This window comes from Mesocricetus auratus, unplaced genomic scaffold (genome assembly GCF_017639785.1).
Source record: "Mesocricetus auratus isolate SY011 unplaced genomic scaffold, BCM_Maur_2.0 Super-Scaffold_100006, whole genome shotgun sequence".
In the NCBI taxonomy this organism is placed as follows: Eukaryota; Metazoa; Chordata; class Mammalia; order Rodentia; family Cricetidae; genus Mesocricetus; species Mesocricetus auratus.
In genome coordinates, this window is record NW_024429190.1 from 98413072 (window position 1) to 98430658 (window position 17587).

The 17587-nt window shown below is 51.6% G+C and overlaps 1 protein-coding gene across 3 annotated transcripts in view; it reads right to left on the reverse strand.

Moving 5' to 3' along the window:
* The window catches only part of Arhgap22 (Rho GTPase activating protein 22), a 148760-nt gene that overhangs the window by 117069 nt on the left and 14104 nt on the right, over positions 1 to 17587 (reverse strand). Inside the window, exon 1 of one of the 3 annotated variants that reach the window (XM_040747727.1) lies at positions 4454 to 4637. The exons of 1 other annotated variant lie outside the window; for it this stretch is intronic. Coding sequence is in view for 1 of the 2 variants with exons in the window: in XM_040747725.1 (XP_040603659.1) it covers positions 3576 to 3609 (34 nt within the window). In the remaining variant the exon portion in view is untranslated. Of the gene's footprint in view, positions 1 to 3575; positions 3891 to 4453; positions 4638 to 17587 lie in introns of those variants that run through there. One more of the 3 variants, XM_040747725.1, reaches the window with a different exon arrangement.

Consider the following 17587-nt stretch of genomic DNA (forward strand, 5'->3'; position numbering starts at 1 on the left):
TCTACGAGTTCAAGGCCAGTCTGGTCTACAGAGTGAGTTACAGGACAGCTAGGGCTGTTACACAGAAAAAGCCTGTCTTGAAAGCCCCCACCAAAAAAAAGTAGCATTCTATCTATGGGGAACAGTACACAGACTTTCACCCTGCTGTGGAAGGTTAGCAAATGCAGCCTGCCTTTCTTCTGTGAAAGCTGGCAGGGGCAGGGCAAGCTGCGTCCTCCTTTCCCTGGGAGCAGAGCAGTAGTGGGAACATGCGACAGTGGGAAACAAGCCCACTGGGGACAGGGTATCAGGAAACACCCCCCAGAGAACTAGGTGAGCAGGGACAGCGCCACCTGCTTTCACCGGTGTGCATGTGTGTGTGTGTGCGTGCATGCATACATGCGTGAGTGCATGTGTGCGTGCTGCCTGCCTGCCTGCCTGCCTGACTCATCTGCCTGTAAGATTTTGGGAGATGAACCCACCTAGGGAAGGACAGTTGGTCTACTCCATGCTGTGGTTTGGCTATGGTTTCTGTCAAAACACATGGCGAAGCCCAGTTTCTCAATGTGACAATCCTAAGAGGTGATGGTTTTAGGAGATACTAGTCACTGGGGCTGTGCCATACTGAAGAGATTAATGTACTTCCCAAAGAGTGGCTTAGTTATGGCGGAAGCAGGTAAGGATGTGCCTAGTGCTTCCCCTTGGGCACCTTCACACACCCTGCTTGCACACATGCTCACCCCAGTCTTCTGCTTTTTGCCATGAGGCCCTGACTAGAAGTCTAGCATGTGTTAGTACCATGTTCTTAGACTTCCAAACTATACGCCAAGAAGTCTTTAAAATGGGTTCCTTTAAAAAGTATTTGCTTTTATTTTTTTTTATTAGTGTGCACGTGGAGGTGAGAGTATGAGTATTAAGGGAATTGCTTCTTCCTTTCCGCCATGTGTGTTTGGGGAATTGAACTTGGGTCATCAGGCTTGGCAGCAAGAGTCCTTACCTGCTGAGCCACCCTGTCATACATACCTGCTTCTCTTCACTATAAACTGTGCACTATTAGGTATTCTGTTATAGCGATACACTAAGACAGTTATACCATTAGGTAACAGACAGAGAGGCTTTTGGGAAATTCTTAATCCTGACACCTCCTCCTACCCCTATCCCTACAAAGAGATGACAAGGACACCCTTCATGGTCATGGTCACCTTCACCTGCTCCTTCAGGCTTGAAACTTGACAAAGCATTAGCAACTAATGTGGTTTCTGTGAAGGGACCCCAGAAGCCCAGGAATCAACAGCCCAGGGGAGCAGCTCTTCAGCTAGACTCCAAGCCCTCTGAACCTGTTGTCCAGGTCTGAGTTTACTAACTTTCCCTATCTTTTCCAAGTGACATGACACTTGGGCATATTTCCACATAGGCGTGGCCTGCAAGAGTCTAGTCCAGACAGCGGTTGGACAGCAGGACTGGGGGGTTTGTGCTGTGAAGGCTCTCAGTTGGTCACACAGACCCTGTCCTAGTACTGAAAGTTTTAAATAGGGGTGAATTTTGATGACGAAAATTCTTCCATCTGCCAGAGCCCAATTTCTCTGAGGCAGGTGGATGTGGGTTTCCTAACATGCTGTAAGTCTAACGTGGTTCATACACACATACACACACACATATGTGTACACATACATGCATATACATACACACACACCACACATGTGACACTGAGGAAATACATGTGATGCTCCCCACTCCCACCCCTGCAGCATGCTCAACCTCCCTCTGTCATCCTGTCCCTGCTCAGTTCCCTGTCATTCCTCATCTTACAGATCAGGAATCACAGCTCACCCTGGCCACCTCCTGGCTCCCTGTGCACAGCAGCTCTGTGTGTCATCTGTGCTCTCAGAATGTCTCTGAGGGGCAGATCTCTGGCCAGTCAGTCTAGCCAAACCAGTGAGCTCCGAGTTCAGTGAGACGCCCTGTCTCAAAGTCTCAAATGAAGAACAATAGAAGACACCTAAAGTTGACCTCTGGCCTCCACGGGTATGCACACACACACACACACACACACACACACACACACACACACACACAGTAATCACAGTAATGAAGTTTAGGATTTTACACACAGGCCCCTTTGCTGAATGAAGCACTGGTCTCTTTCCAGACCCACAAGATTCTACAGATATAGGAAAGGTCGAACATGAGCATGTAGGTCATGGAAACCATCCAGAAGTTGTACTCAAAGCCAGAGAATGGGAAATACGGGTGAGATTGACTTTAATAATTTACTTCTTTAACCCACCAAAAGTATTGCCACTTCAGCAAGTTATCCAATACTTATTAATTAGCAGAGTCATTAAAAGCCTGTGTGCACTTACACCTTCGGACCAGTACATGCCAAATGCCCTTTAGCCTCATGCGACTAGTGGCTGTGTCTTCAGACAGAAAGCAGGGAAGGAAATGGCTTGCTTAGAGGGGTCTGGTCTGGCTCACCCCTCTGGTCATCTTCAGAGTATGCCTCCATTTCTCGGCAGAGCCAGGGGACTCTGTCCTTTGCCTAGTAGTGGCTCCCAGGTTACACTACGTCCCAACAATCTACAGTGGAGTCTGGATGCCACTGAACCCACTGGAAAGTCACCCAAGTGCCTTCAGAGTGCTAATGAAATGGGGCATCCCTGAGGAGGTACAAGAATCTCCAGTCCCCCACCTCCCACACGCTGCCTCCCAGGAGCACTCCAGACCCTACCCATCTCCAAAGACCCGTCGGGATCCTCTGTGCTTAGAAGGCAGACTGTCCCTAAGCACTGGTCATCTGAAAAGGTTGTTCCATCTCTTCAAAGACAGCTGTTTTCATCACATGTAACCTCACTCCTGGCCAAGAAGTTGCTGTCTGGGGGAAATGCTGGCCTCTTTTCCTGTCTAGTGGCTGGGTCCCTGGGCTGCTGATCTGCTAGGACACATGTGGATGGCCGAGTCCTGAACTAGAGATTGCTATCTCTTGCTTTATTGAATTTTCAGTATCTGCCCCACCCCCCCACCCCACCCCCACCCCACCCCCACCCCACCCCCACAGCCTTTCCAACAGTGCAGCTCCTCGGGTCTTATTCTGGCATACAGACAGGCATGAGACACACTCTGCCTCTGCCCCCTACCCCCTGCTGGCTGGGGGTAAGGGAGGGGGCAGCTCCCAGCAGGCTGGCCTCAGACTTGGAACAGAACTCTGCCTGGGTGTTGCTAACCCTGGTAGGATCATTTCAACTTTTACAGTGAGTAAAAAACAAAGTTTTCCCCCAGTTGCCACCTGCTTACCTGTAATGACAGAGGGGTTGTAAGACATAAAACGTAGGGCGGAGGTGCTCACCACCTATGCACTTTAAAATAGCTACCGCCCCGTGCTAACTCGGGTCTGACCCACACACAACCCGCACCTCACCCCCAATCTCCCCAGAACGGCAGGCACATAGGCTGACTGCAGCCGCTCACTGTACAGGTGTCACAGCCCCAGAGCGCCTTCCCCACCTGTAACCGGGCAGGACCGCTCCTTGAGTGTCCCCGCGTTTGCCAGGGGAAACACGCTGTGTGCTTAGAAATCCGCAGGGATTTGTACTTACCCCTCCTGGCCTGTCTGATCTTTGGGCTCAGCATGCTGCAGCCGCCTGGCCAGGCTCGCTGGGCCGATCATGCTGCCATCTGCTTCCCCTTTCTCTTCTTGGCCAGTGGCCCTTCATGCCTAGCTCCGAGCCCCGGGGGCCACTGGCGTCACCCCCTCGGCTCCCTCTCCTGGCTCCGGCTTGCCTTGGACTACATAAATCCTGATGCATTATTTATCCATTCCAGAATTAATTTCCATCCAAACGGACCATTAAAGCTACAGTGATGTTTGGTGATCAATCACTGGCCAGGGCGGGGCCCGCCTGGCTATCGTGTTCACTGGGCTACCCATTCCTGAAGGAGGAGGCGGGGTCTTGGCCCTCAGGGCGGGCGGGAGGGTGGGGCCTTCTGAAGCCCCGTGGAGATTGCAGCTGGCCACAAGTCCCCAGGTCCTGGAGATCTGTGCACCAGCCAGCCGGCCACCAAGAGGGTGGAGGACACACAGAGCACCATGGCTGACCGGGCTAGCCGTCCTGCTAAGTCGAGTAAGAGATCTGCAGGCTAGGGAGTGGCGAGAATCCTCCGGGCCCAGCCCGAGGGGACAGGCGTCTCGGCTCACTGCCTTTCTTGGAAGGAGCGGGCATTCTGGTATTGCTCACACCCTTAGCAACTCTACTAGCAGAAAGCATGCTGCTGAGGGTATCAACACCTCCTTAGTAAGGGGGCAGAAACCAGTGCCTGAGCATATCCTAGCTGTAGACTTCGGTTGTTTTCTATGAAGCCAGGTCCTCAAAATACAATTCCGACCACTGCATGGTAGCAGCTCCCTCCTGGAGAGTGTCCTACGAACTTGCTGGATTGTGACTCCCCCCTCCCCACACACACTTCGTGCTCTTACCTACTGAGCCTAGGGTTGGGTTCTTTCCAGCAGTGTCATAATCCTCCTCTAAACGCCCCTTGTCCCCACGCAGCTCTCCACAGATTTATTTCTATGTGAGTCGCGTCCACCGGGTCTCAAGTGTCCCAATGGCATTTAGTCAAGTTCAGCAGCCACAAGGGAAGGCGGGCTCTTGGGAAGCCCTGAAGCAGTCCAGAAAAGGTGGGCGTGTCTAGTCTGGGGGCGGAGCTAAGAGTGAGGGGGAAGTCTGCAGGATGTGGTAAGCCCCACATCCAGGTGGAAGGGAGGAAGCGTCCACAGAGGGCAGCCTCAGTCAGCCTCAACCCGTTCCGATCTTGGATTGCTCCTCAGATGGAGGAGCGTGTGTCCTGACATGACCGTGACATCCAGGGCCTTTCCCAGTCCTTCATGCCTTCCCCTCTGTCCCTCGCCTTGCTGCTGCTGCTGCACTTGGCCATAATCTAGAGCAGTCCCTCCTGTGGTCCTCTGTTCAGGTCATACGAGGTCCCTGTGCGTCCCCTTTCAAATGCAGCCCCCTGTCCCGCTGCCTGTGCCTGGGCACAAACAGTTCACCCCTGGAAACCTTCTTCTCATGGCTTCAGCTCCACAGGTCTCCTCACGATTTTAACACCGCCTCCAGCCCGCGACGCTGTCCCGATCCTACCAGTTAAGGCACTGAGCGCATTTCTGAGGCCTTGCATACTTTCCTAGGACTGGTCTTCTTGCCCTCGCAGCCGCGAGCCCCAAGACGGCCTCACAAAAAATGTTCTATAAAGGATGGTGTGCGTAGGGGATGAGAGATGGAAAGTCCTCTGTAAAGGATGTTGTGTGTGGAGGATGGGGAGATGGAAAAACGCTCTGAAAAGGATGGAGGTGTCCATAGAGGATGGGGAGGTGGCCCAGTAGGTAACTTGCCTACCGTGCATGCAAGCATAAGGATGAGAGTCTGGATCCTGAGAGCCCACATAAACCCTGGGTGGGCATGGCAGCCTGTGTGTGGTCCTGATGCTTGGGAGGTGGAAGCAGGGGATCCTGGTAACAAGCTGGTTAGCTAGACTAGCCCAGCTGGCAAGCTCTGAATTCAAGTGAGAGGCCCTGCCTCAATATGCTGGGTGGAGAGTGACTGAGGAAGGTGGCCCATGTCAACCTCTGCCCTCCACACCTAGACACGTACATGTGTACCCACATACATACACACACATGCACTAAACACACACACACACACACACACACACACACACACACACTCTGTATGGACAGAGCAGAAACACCACTGTATGGCCCCTCCCCTTTAAGGTCAAGTACAATCCAGACCAGGCTAGGGCAGAGCCCACCCAGGAAGGATGAGAGGCTGTGGAGTCGGACAAATCTGTGACGCTGGGGTCACAGAGCAAGTCCCGAGGCCGGTGACAGCATCTTGAGCAATCCAGAAACCATCCGTGAGTAATGCAGCCTGGCCACTGTTCCCCTGAGCCAAGGGCCAGCAAATGCCAGAGCCTTTAGTCCAGGGCTACTCATGATTGTTTGGCTTAAGAAACCACCTCCGGGAGCTTTTCCTGTGCAGCTGTTGCCTGAGGATTTCAGGTCATGGCTCTCGTTCGCCTGCTTTTCTGGCCATTAGAGAAGGAGGAACAAAGCCACAGGCTGTGGGCTGTGACTCAGAAGGCAAGCCTGGAAAGGGCAGGAGCCCATCCGGTTGGGATCGGGGAACCAATGGGTGGAAGGCAAAGTGACTCCGCCATTCTCTTGCCCAGACCCCCGAGTCCATTCCTAGTTATTCTGATGCAGGATCCCCAGGCGGCACCTGGGAGGGGCCGTGGTGCCTCCCCACACAGAAGTACATGTTGGAAGCCTCCAGATCCTTCCAGAGCTATGGGTGACAGAGGGGGCAAGAACAGGGCTATGGGATTTGTTGAATGTGAAGACTTTGAATGCCTGTATTTGAAGGAACAGTGTTATTCCTCTAGGTCTAAGTTGAACACTAAGAACAGGAAAAGGGGTTGCTGGTGAGCATGGCAGCAGACACTGGTAATACACCCCCTCCCCTTGTCTCGCAATACAGCCCTTACCCCTGCCTCTACCCCAGCACCGTGGCTCCAGCATCTCTGCCCTGCCCCTGCTGCTCTCTTGCCTCAGAGCACCTGACATTTTTTAAGGGCTGCTCAGGAGGAGGCACTGAAAGGTGGGAGGGACTGAGACTCTCCCAAACCACCTGTTAAAATGCACTCTGTTGATGGAATATCTGCCCATCAACAGTCAGCCCAGAGCCAGGGTGCTTTCACTGTTGTGGCTCTCTCGCTTGGCTGCACCCTGGAGACTTTGCAGAAGAGTGTCTGCGTCCTACACTGCAGCTCTTCTTAACCAGTGCACAGGCACAGCCATCCTGAGGCTTGTGAAATTGTGACCTACACGCAGTCAGGACAAGGAGCCTTAGAAGACAACCCCATATGCCAGGGCCTAGGGTTACCAAGGTGATCTTTGCCTGCTGCCATCCCAAGGGAGACAGATAGACATCTTCTTACAGAGAGGTAGTCTTGGCAATCATTCATCCAGCTAGAAAGAACCCTTAGCTCTAAGGAGAAACAAATCCATTGTAGGTAGAGCCACTGGTGCTATTTCATAATCTGTGCACTGCACCAAAATATCCACTAGAGGGAAGAGTTAGGGTTGGGTTTAAGTTGGACCAGCAAGCATGGAGAGTGGCAGCTAGGAGGGGTACCTTTTCTCTAACTGTCACAAAGATGCTATTTAGACGGTGGATCCCTGCTTCCCTTTTCCAGAAGCTTCTGGGCTTTAGATAGAAGCATCCCTTGCAGAGGTCGATGTGCAAACAATGCTGACCTGGCTTCCCATAGCCTGTCCTCAGTCCCCAGCACCTCCGTTCCCTGCTGTGAGCAGGCTGCTACCCTCCCCTTAGCCTGTCACTCAAGATCATCACTTCTGTCTTTCCCGCTGCCTATCCAGTGGGGTTCCCAGCCAGCCAGCGGGTGTTAATCTGGAAGGAAACTGATGGTTACAGTTTCAGTAAGTTTGCAAAGTCGACAGTTTATGATAGGCACCATCAGAAACTGAGCAATATAAATCCTTAACTAACTAAACTATGTTTCAAAATTTCTTACTTCCTAATCCATTTGAATCAGCCATACGGAAAGTACTATATGTTCCTGCTGCTGTGCAGATCCCCCAAGTTCAGGGCTATTCTACTGGGTGTATTCACAGCGTGGAAATCAGGCATCACTAATTCAGGGAGTAGGCATCTCCTTTTTCTTTCACCTCCCTCTGACCAGGGACCTTCTACAAGGCAGGAGATACACTCCCCGGCCCATTTTCCAGCATGGCTCCACCCCATCGCCACCACTTTGGCGTGCGCCCCAGTCAGTGTGTGGGGCCCCTGGTCTGAGCAGAGAGTGCCAGGTCTCTACCGGAACCAGCCCTGTCCCCCCTCATGGATGCTCTGCATTTTCAGCCCCCTACAGTTAAGTGTGGTTGAGTTCTGGCCGGTGTATATGAGTACAAGTGATTTGGCCACGCCAAGGTGTGGGATACAGCGCGTTGTCTCTCGATGCCCCATCAAACTCATTTCCACCCTCTGGACACCTAGAATGGGGACACTTTGGAAGTCCTATGGAGAAGAGCCATGCGGTCTGAGTCCTAACGGCTGTGTGGAGCTGAGCCCTCTCTGACAGCCTGGAAGCACTGTACATGGATAGGAAAAGTAGACAGAATGCCCATTGCGAGGCTTGTTACGTGGCTAGTCCTCTGTTACCACAGCTGACTCCCACCCGATCTGCTGTTCCATCTCTCCTGCTCCGCCTGTGAGATTTAGAAGCATCCGCCAGCCAGCGCCAGCTCCACAGCTGTTCATCTCCACGGCTGGAATGAGTCACCCATACCTGAGGCTCCAAGAACCTTCTACAAGGCTCGTGAGTGTGTGTGTGTATGTGTGAGTGTGTGTGTGTGAGTGAATGTGAGTGTATGTGTGTGAGTGTGTATGTGTGTGAGCAGGTGTGAGTGGGTGTCAGTGTGTGTATATGTGAGTGAGTGTGTGTTTGTGAGTGTGTATGTATGTGTATGAGTGGGTATGAGTGTGAGTGCAAGTGTGTGTCAGAGTGAGTGTATATGTGTGTGAGTGTGTGAATATGTATGTGTGTGTGAGTGGGTATGAGTGTGTGAGTGTGTGCAAGTGTGTGTGAGAGTGAGTGTATATGTGTGTGAGTGTGTATGTGTGTGAGTGGGTATGAGTGGGTGTGAGTGGGTATCAGAGTGTGAGTATGTGTATATGAGTGTGTGAGTGTGTGTATGTGAGCTTCTGCTGACTCCTATACTTTACACATCAGCTTCACATAAATCATCAGGCTGGACTGAAGTACTCTTTCTAGATTTTTAAATTACAAAAGTGTGTGGGAATCATCAATGGTGAACTTTTGTCATCTTTAGTTGTCTTGCTTTGCTGTTGCTATGGGCATGTCTTCCATCTGTGTCACCACCGGGAGGTTGGGTGCTGCAGCATTCTCTGCTCCAGAGGGCCGGCCTTTCTCTATGCCTCCTCTCTCAAGCCCCAATCCTGTGGTTACTTTGAACTGGTGTGGTCTATGTGTTGGTACTCATGGTGCTCATTGTCATAGCCAGGTCCCCAGAAAGGGTCCAGAGTCTTGGATTCCCACTTTTCTGGCAGTGATCTATTTACTGTCTTGGTACCCAAGTCAGGATAAAGATGCAGAATCTGAAATCATGCATTGAAAAACAACCCAGACACAGCAGACCAGGGCAAGAGGGATGAGCCCAGAGAATGGAGGCTTGCTTCCAAAGCCCTAATTATGATGGGTGGAATTCATTGTCAGCTTGGAATTACCTAGGAGACATACCGCTGGGCATGCCTGTGATTGTGTTTCCAGAGAGGAGAAGCTGTGGGACGGAGATGGACTCTGATTATAGGCAACACTGTCCCGTCCGTGGGCTGGGATCCCAGACTGAATGAAACGGGGAAGAGGAGGAAGCCAACTGTGTGTCAGCATTCATCTCTCTGCCACCTGACCCAACCAGATGAGAGCAGACCACCTCTTACCACCGTGGCTTCTCTGGCACAATAGACTGTATCTTCAAATTGTAAGTCAAAATTAACCTTTCCTACCTTAAGTTGCCTTTCTCTGGGTGCTTTGTCCCAGTGATGGGAAGTAGTAACTAATGCAACTATGACCTGTGCCCTTGTGGGTCCTGTAGCCTTTGTCTCCAGGAGAGGAGGCTTAGGCGCATGAATCCGGCTGAGACACAATAGTTTGTCATATGTCAACTTCATCTCTACAGTAGCATCTCTGCCTGCTGGGAGCACTAGGGAGCTGGGCCATCGAATAAGGCTAGCTCTGGGTAAAGGAAGTTAGACCTATGTTCCACGGCCTTGTGCTGTCACTACCCAGAGCTTCCTCAAGAAGGACCTGGCTTTGGTTGATACCACGTTGCAATGTCATCGGCTGGGAGTCACCCCAGAAGACAAAAGGACGGCACTGGCTGGAAACCCGGGTGTGGTGGTTTGAATGAGAACCCAGAAGACAAAAGGACGGCACTGGCTGGAAACCCGGGTGTGGTGGTTTGAATGAGAACACCCCCACAGGCTCATGTGCTTGAGTACTGGTCCTCAGTTTGTGGAACTCTTTGGGAAGGATGGGTAGATGTGGTCTTGTTGGAGGAGTCTATGTCACTGCTGGGTGGTGGGGGCAGGGCTTGGAGGTTTCAAATCCAGTATCATTCCCAGTGAGCTCTCTCTGCCTTCTTCTTGAGCATAAGGATGCAAGCTCTCAGCAACTGCTCTAACACCATGCCTGCCTGCCTGCCTGCCTGCCTGCTGCCCGGCTTTCCACCACGATGGCCATGGACTCACTCTCTGAAACTCTAAGTCCCCAATAACTCTTTCTTCTATAAGTTGTCGTTTTCTTAGTCCTGATGTCTCTTTACAGCAGCAGAAAGGTCACTGAATCTCGGGGGCTCACCCAAGAGAGAAAATAGCTAGTGGCAGCTGGTTCTCCCCGCTCCTCCCCCCGGGTAGCAAGTTCTTTCTTGAAGGGTGCCCTGTCCATACATGTCCATACAGAGCGGGGCTCACACGTGTCACTTTTAAACCTCTGTAAATGTCAAGTCCAGGACAAATAGCCTGGGCGAGTGCCTGGGACTCAGCTGCACTGAGTGGCTTTCAGATAAAGAATGAAGTCGTTCAGTGGCAAATCCTTTGGGTGGGTTTCTCGGAGAGCGAGCGAACATGAGACTGGGCCCCTGAGGGAGGTGGGGAGGGGGTGGCTGGGTTTGTAGGTACCTATGGCTGACCTACACTATTGGTCAAGTGGAGTCTGGGCTTGAGAGAAAAGAGGGACACAAGGTCTCTCCAGTGCAACAAGGTATTCCCGGTTTCCGGGCAAGGATGTACTGAGTGTTCAACCAGTTGTCATCATTCCTGAAGCGGGGTATGGCAGAGATCGGGGAGGGCTGCCACTGAGAGGTCCTACCCAGATAATGAGAGTAGGCCCTGATTTCACAGGGGTTCAGTGACAGTCTGAATGACTTCTCCTCCCTGGAATAGAAGGTTTCAAAGGGAGGTCAAAGGTTATTCACTGTTTCGGTCAGTTTTGCATTGTTGATTAGCAAGCCTGGTCCCTACTGCAAACACCTGCTTGAAGAGGAGAGACAGGGCCCGAGCAGAAGGCAAGAGGGGCAAGAGTGGATTGTCCCAGTGTCCCCTGTGTGCTCACTTCCCCTCCGACAGCCCCTGACTCCCTCCTCAGACCTCCGAGAGGAAGCCCCTCCCCTGGACGCCTCTGCCTGCCCCCGTTTGTCTCCACACGCTTCGTATTTGTAGTTCATCCCATGCTGGTTCCTTCTCCAGGGCAGCCCAGTCTTTTTCTCTCTTGGTTAGAACTCGGTTGCTTGCTGGGCAGTAGCCAGCCCATCTCTGACTTGGGGACACACCCAGATGCCTCTGGGGAAGCCATAAAGAGCTGATTTGTTTGGTCACTGGTAGGCAGTCAGATATGGCCCAGCTAGCCCAGAGTCAACTTTCTAGCCTGTAGCAGGGACAATGTTCTGCAGTGACAGCAGCACCCGGAAACATGGGGAGGTGTCCTACAGCAGGGTCCCGGTTCCTCTGTCGGCCTATGCTGCTAACATGTAGACCCTCTACAGCCGCCGCCTCTTCTGCTCATTTTCCAAGCCTGCTTTGAGGCCCAAAGAGTCTTGCAAACTTCCAATAAATCCCTCTTCCTGCCTTTGGCTTCTTTGGTTTCCTTTTCATTGGAAATGAAGCCTACGTCATACCCCGCAGTGCAAGCTTGCCTGTTCCTCTTCTCTCTGACCAACACAGACAAACAGTCTCCTCTTTGTCCACTCTCAGCTGAAGTAATTTCCTTCCCTATTTCTCTAGTTGTGCTATGAACTCCATCTCAGCCTGGCAGCCACAGGCCATCTTTCCAGACCCGGCCTCTCTAGCCCTTCATTCTGTTTCCTCAAGAGAGTCTTATTGGCCAGCGCCAACTGTGACTTCCATTGGCCTAAGGGATACCTCTGGCAAGCTGCTTTCCTTCCAATCTTTATTTTATCCTAATCTGTTTCAAAACCTAAGTGGGGCTTAGCTGTCTGCCTTTCATCTCTGCCAGGGTCAAGTGTTAGCATTCTGCTTTACTTCATCTGGTTCCCAGGGACTACTGGACTTCCTGGCCATGCCAGTATTCTCCAAAGCATAGTTTGTACTCAACTAAACTACGCAGTCAGTGACCACTACCACTGATATGTGACTAAATGGTTTCACTGCAGTCATTGATGAGCATCTAGCTAATGAATTCTATGAACACCCATTTTGTTCATAAAACGCACAGCATAGTCTTCTGGTAGGTTCATAGTCTTAGCTTTGAACTCAAGCCCAGCACAGCTCTGCATGACTTCCCACCCATTGCCCCAACTGCTCCTATTTCCTGATCATTAGCGGGGCCAATGTGGCAACTTCAGCCAAATGTGTCATTTTTGCTAGTGCTTCGAACCAAACTAGTCTCACGGAGTCACATCTGTGGGGTCTGGTCTTGACCGCAGAGGGACATTAGGTGGAGAAGTTGACCAGAGACCTGGATACAAGAGTGTCATTCAGAGGAGAGTCTCGGCTGGGCACCTAACTGTGACAGACCACCGAGGAGAATGTGGAAAGCAAAAGAAGCCAAAACCAAACTCAGAGAACTCCAGCACCTACACATTGTTAGCAGGAAGAGGGACGTTTGGCTAAGAGCCCTCCACCAACGCAGGCAGAGAAGGCGGGGAAAACCCAGACAGGAGGGGCTGGTGTCGAAAGAACTAAAACAAGGAGTGTTTGCACGCGGTGGCTCACCGTGTGGTGTGCCTAGGAGAGGGCTGGCAGCGGAAGACGACGGTGTGCAGAGGATCCGGCCCATGACACCGTGTGGCTATGTATGACCCAAGAGTAGACTCCCTGTGTGAGTGAAGGAGGAGGCTAGAATTTACAATTGCCAGGAAATTCCAGTTGTGGGACTTCCTGCTCCCTACAAACCAAGACAGGACACAAAGATTTCCAACTAAAATTAGGAATAGAGTATACAAAGTGCATGTTTGAAAATGAACGGAGGAGCTGGGGCCAGGAAGATGAAGCTGCATGTTACACACGGAGGAAGTGTTGTTTTCTACAACGGGGGCACCCCAGTTTAAAAGAAAGAGTCAACAGACGGCTGGGAAATGAAATGACAGAGGGATTTCAAAAGCCCGCCCCCCCTTACACCAGCAACAATAACAACAACAAAGCTGGCAAGACAACATTTTAGAACTTTAAAAATTAATGAGGATTGACAGTTCTTAACTGCTGGGAAGGGAGGGGCAGTTATCAAAGTCTACCCTGCTCCAGTGGAGATGGGTGAGAAGGGGATGCTGGGTAGGTGAGAAGGGAATGCTGGGTAGGCATGGGAAGAATTGGCGGTAGAGGGTGAGTAAACATGATCAAAACTTGCATGAAACCCTCAAAGAACTAGTAAAATATATATAATAAATAATTAACCTAAGCTTACATGGACTGGGGAAATCCTTAAATCACTAATTAGAATCCTGCACTAGAGATCAGTGGAAACATCTTTGTGACCCTTGGCCCACCCACACTCAAGGCCCATTCCACATCCCCGGGTCAGCAAAAATCTTGCAGAAACCTCAGCCTTCATGCCAGCGTCATCACTGTAGGGAATGAAAACTCTGCTGGGGCTGCTTTGATCTCACTAACCCAAAACTCTCTCACGAACAGCAGGGAGCAGGGAGCGGGGGTTTCCCCTCAAATCTGTCACAGGCAAATGTTTTGGTCACTGGAGCCTGAGGCAGTACATAACAGGACAAAAATTAGCCTGACATGAAGCTTTTGGAGAAAAGGCTTGGAGATGAGATGTTTTGGAGAGAAAGAACTGAGACAAAGTCTAACAAGTTTGTGCCTTGTTGCAACCAAAATGCCAATAAGCAGCAACCTACGGGAAGAAAGGTTTATTATGGCTCCTGGTTTCACAGTGATTTTAGCCTGTAGTGGGGCAGGCATGGCAGGGAGGCCATGGATGTTCACATAAAGGCGACCCGGAAGCAGAGACCACAGATGGAACCAGGGTATAACTTCACATCAACCTACTGCCAGACTCTGTCTCCCAAAGCCATGATGGCCTTCAAGAACGTGCTGTGGGCTGGGAACTCGCTTCAAAACAAGCCTGTGGGATGTAACCTCCCATGTGAATCATAACAGCAAGCCCAAGGAGGCCCTGAGTTGTCACCTCCCTGTGGTCTTCTCCCAGACTCTTCTCAGCATGAGGCGAAGAGCAAGACCGAGCTGTTAGCTGGGTGTGGAAGGCGCAAGACAGCAGAGACTAGGAGGTTTTCCATGCAGAAATCTCTGCTGAGTTACCAGTTAGCCTTGGAGACGCTGGGAAAAGCTTCAACAGCCACACATGACAAGAACTACGCACTTAGCCGAATTAGTTCAGAAAAGCCATGGAGCGATTGCAATGGGCAGCACCCACAATCCCAGGAAGGAAGGAAAACTCCGAGTTGCCCCAGTGGGGAGGGGGTGGGTGGGTGGTGATTACGGCACAGCGCAGGTGGCATCTTGCCGTGGATGTGGTTGGCCACACCAGACCTTGTCAGAACGTCTGTGGGCAGGGGATGGCTCTCTAACGTAACGTGTTCCTCAGGCTCTGTTCACTGCCTCTGTGAGGAAGTCAGCTTCCTACACTCTGCCACTGGGGGTTTCATCTTTCCAACCCAGGCTGCAGTTGCTACTCCAGCATGGCTCTCACACGGGCAAGAGAACTCCACGGGGGAGGAGGATGGGGAGCAAAGGGTGGGAGTGACTTAAGCGAGGGATGCTCGGAGACTCATCCACAGCAAGATGGGGCAATAGGGATAGAGTTTATGGTAGAGCCCTTGGTACCATGTCCAGGCCCTGGGGTCCCAGGGTGCCTTAGGGACATAGGAGAGGCCATACACTTGGAGCCTGGAAGCTGAAAAGCCACCAGACCATCCATGCCTCCCTAAATTTGGCCAGGGTCAGTCCCCTCTTTATATTGTTATTTTATTAAATTTTAAAGTGAAAAGCAGAGAAAGATTTATTCAACGTGGCCCCATTGAGAAAAGGAAAACAAAATAAAAGAGGCTTCAAGTACTATGTTGAACAGGAGACAATGGGCATCCTTCTTGTTCCTGATTTCAGGAAGTGAGAGGAAAGACCCACTCCATTTTGGAGTGCCGACATGTGGTTCAAATTTCAGTAGAGGGCAAGAGCTAGCCTCATCTTTAAAAGAACAAAAGCCTTTGGTCCCTGATCCAGGGACCTGCAGCTAGATGACACTGCCTGATCACCTCTGGGGGTTGTCTGGGTCTTCCTGTTCGATCCCTGGCAATGAGGTTGGTATTCCCCTTCTGCACTCAGTCAGCTTTGGTGGATTCTCTGATGTCCTTCAGGGTGGGGCTATGGTTCTCCCGCCTGGTCAGCTAGCATGGGCACAAAGACCTGGGGTGTTGGATGGAAACGAGAGGGAGGGCTGGCTAGCAGTGGCTTTAACTGTAGTTGCTGGATGCCCAGGTCTCCCTCTTAGGAAGATCTCTTAGGAGATGTTCTTCCTTGTACAGCTGTTTCCAACAACCAAATCTATGGATTGAGTGAACAATTACATCACATCAGGTGAACTTCAAGAGGGCCTGGGCTGAGGTCAGAGATCGGAGCGGCTCTGGAGAGCTGTATACTTCCCTCCAATTACAGAATGTGGATGGAATGACTAAGCAGGCCAGGTACATGGGGGTTCAAGTCTGCTGACGCCTCTCTCCATTCACAGTACTGAGAAGTGAGGAGTGGCCTGGATGCTGAGGAAACCTGGACCACAAACCAAGCTCCTGGTTAAAAGAAGTCCTTACCCGGTCACCAAGGTTGGTTTGGGCTTCCCTAGCCACTGCCACAGTGTCCACGCACTTAGCCCCGAAGAGAAAGCCAACACAGGGAGTCCCTGGGACTCATCTACCCTCACACTGTCCAGAGGAAGTCAAACTGAACACAAAATACTACTTCTTGAAACTACTAGTGGTTCGAGAGGTTTTTTTTTTCCTTTCTCCATGGGAAACAAGATTGTTTTAGTGTTGGGCCATGTGAGTAGCTCTCAGTTAGTTACTCATCGTGAGTCACCCCTGACACCCAATACCAGCTGGGTCACTGTTGAGCATGGCTGGGACCCTGTCCACATCCCTGTTCCTCCTTTAAGACGGGGATGAGAATACCACCTGGCAGGGGTGTGAGGATCAAAGGCAAGGAGCACGGCCATCATTTACTTCCCAGGCAGAGACTGCTCTATCGGGGATGACTCGAGACGAGCCTGCTTGATCCCTAGCTCCTCGGGAGTCCTGCATGGGAGGGGTGAGAGGCGCCTCTTCTGCTTTTCAAAGTCTCCCACATTTTATTTTATTTGTTACTATTGCTGTGTGTGACTGTGTGGGGGTGGGGTGCGGTGGCTGACACACAGTTTTCACAGCCTGTGGAGGTCAGAGGACAACTTGGTTCTCTCTGTCCACCTTTATTTGGGCTTTGGGGACCTCATTTGGTCATCACGATCATACGGTGGCCTGGCGCCTGAGTCTCTTTTACTGCAGCAGTTCTGGGAGAATAGGGTCGGGTTGCCAGATGAATGAACTAGTTGAGGGTTGGGGCTGGAGGTCAAGTTTAACCACCAGCGATGAGTGGTTTGATCTGGTCAGTCACCCCCACAATGCCGCCATAAAGGCCCTCAGTGAGGGGCGTCAGGGAGCTTTCAGGTGGGGAAACGCAGAGGTCTGGGGATACGGCACATTCTGAGGGGGTGTGGCAGCTGCCACCCCTCCCTCAGCCCTCGCTCTGTTGTTTCTCCCAGCATTCACGTTGCCCTGAGTCTCATATCTCTTATGGTAGCTCAGTGTACTCTCGAGTTTTGTGAGTTACCCTAGGGAACTGCTGAGGAGAGCAGTGGGAACCTTGAATGAGGAGAGGACAGAAGGGGGTGACCTAGGCACCCGTTTGTGAGTGCTCTCAAGTCGAGGCGCGAGTCTATAGTCCTGCAGGCTGTGTGCTTGCTCTGGGCAGTTCATGATAGGAACGGAACTGAACTGTTGGATACCTTATTGACATTGGAGAATCTGAGAGCAAGACAGACGTCCAGAGACAAGCGTCGTCCTTCAGAGAAGCCAGCTCTTGAGGATTGGGCCAGTGACCACAGCAGGGTTTGGAGAAAGCAGGTGTTACGTGTGGGCCAGGAACAAGGACTGTGTAGAGCTGGGCACAGAGGAGAGGTGGTGGCTCCTGTCACCGCAGCTCCGTCCTCTTCAGAAGTTTAATTCTGGATTTCAGTGTCTTCAGATACGCCAAAGGGCATGCAATAACTTCTGATCTGGTCATTGTGGGCACACACTAGCATGAGCCGTGGGTGAGGCAGGGTACCCTTGTTCCTGTCCAAAACTCGAATGGCTGAGGAGGGCTCTGGGGAATCACTCGGGGCTTCACTGATTAGTAAGTTGTAGGGCTGGGCACAAGGTTGGCTCAGCCTGGAAAAAGGGGCCCCTTGTCCTCTACAAATGGGCTTGGGGTGTGGTTCCTGCATGTGAATTACATGG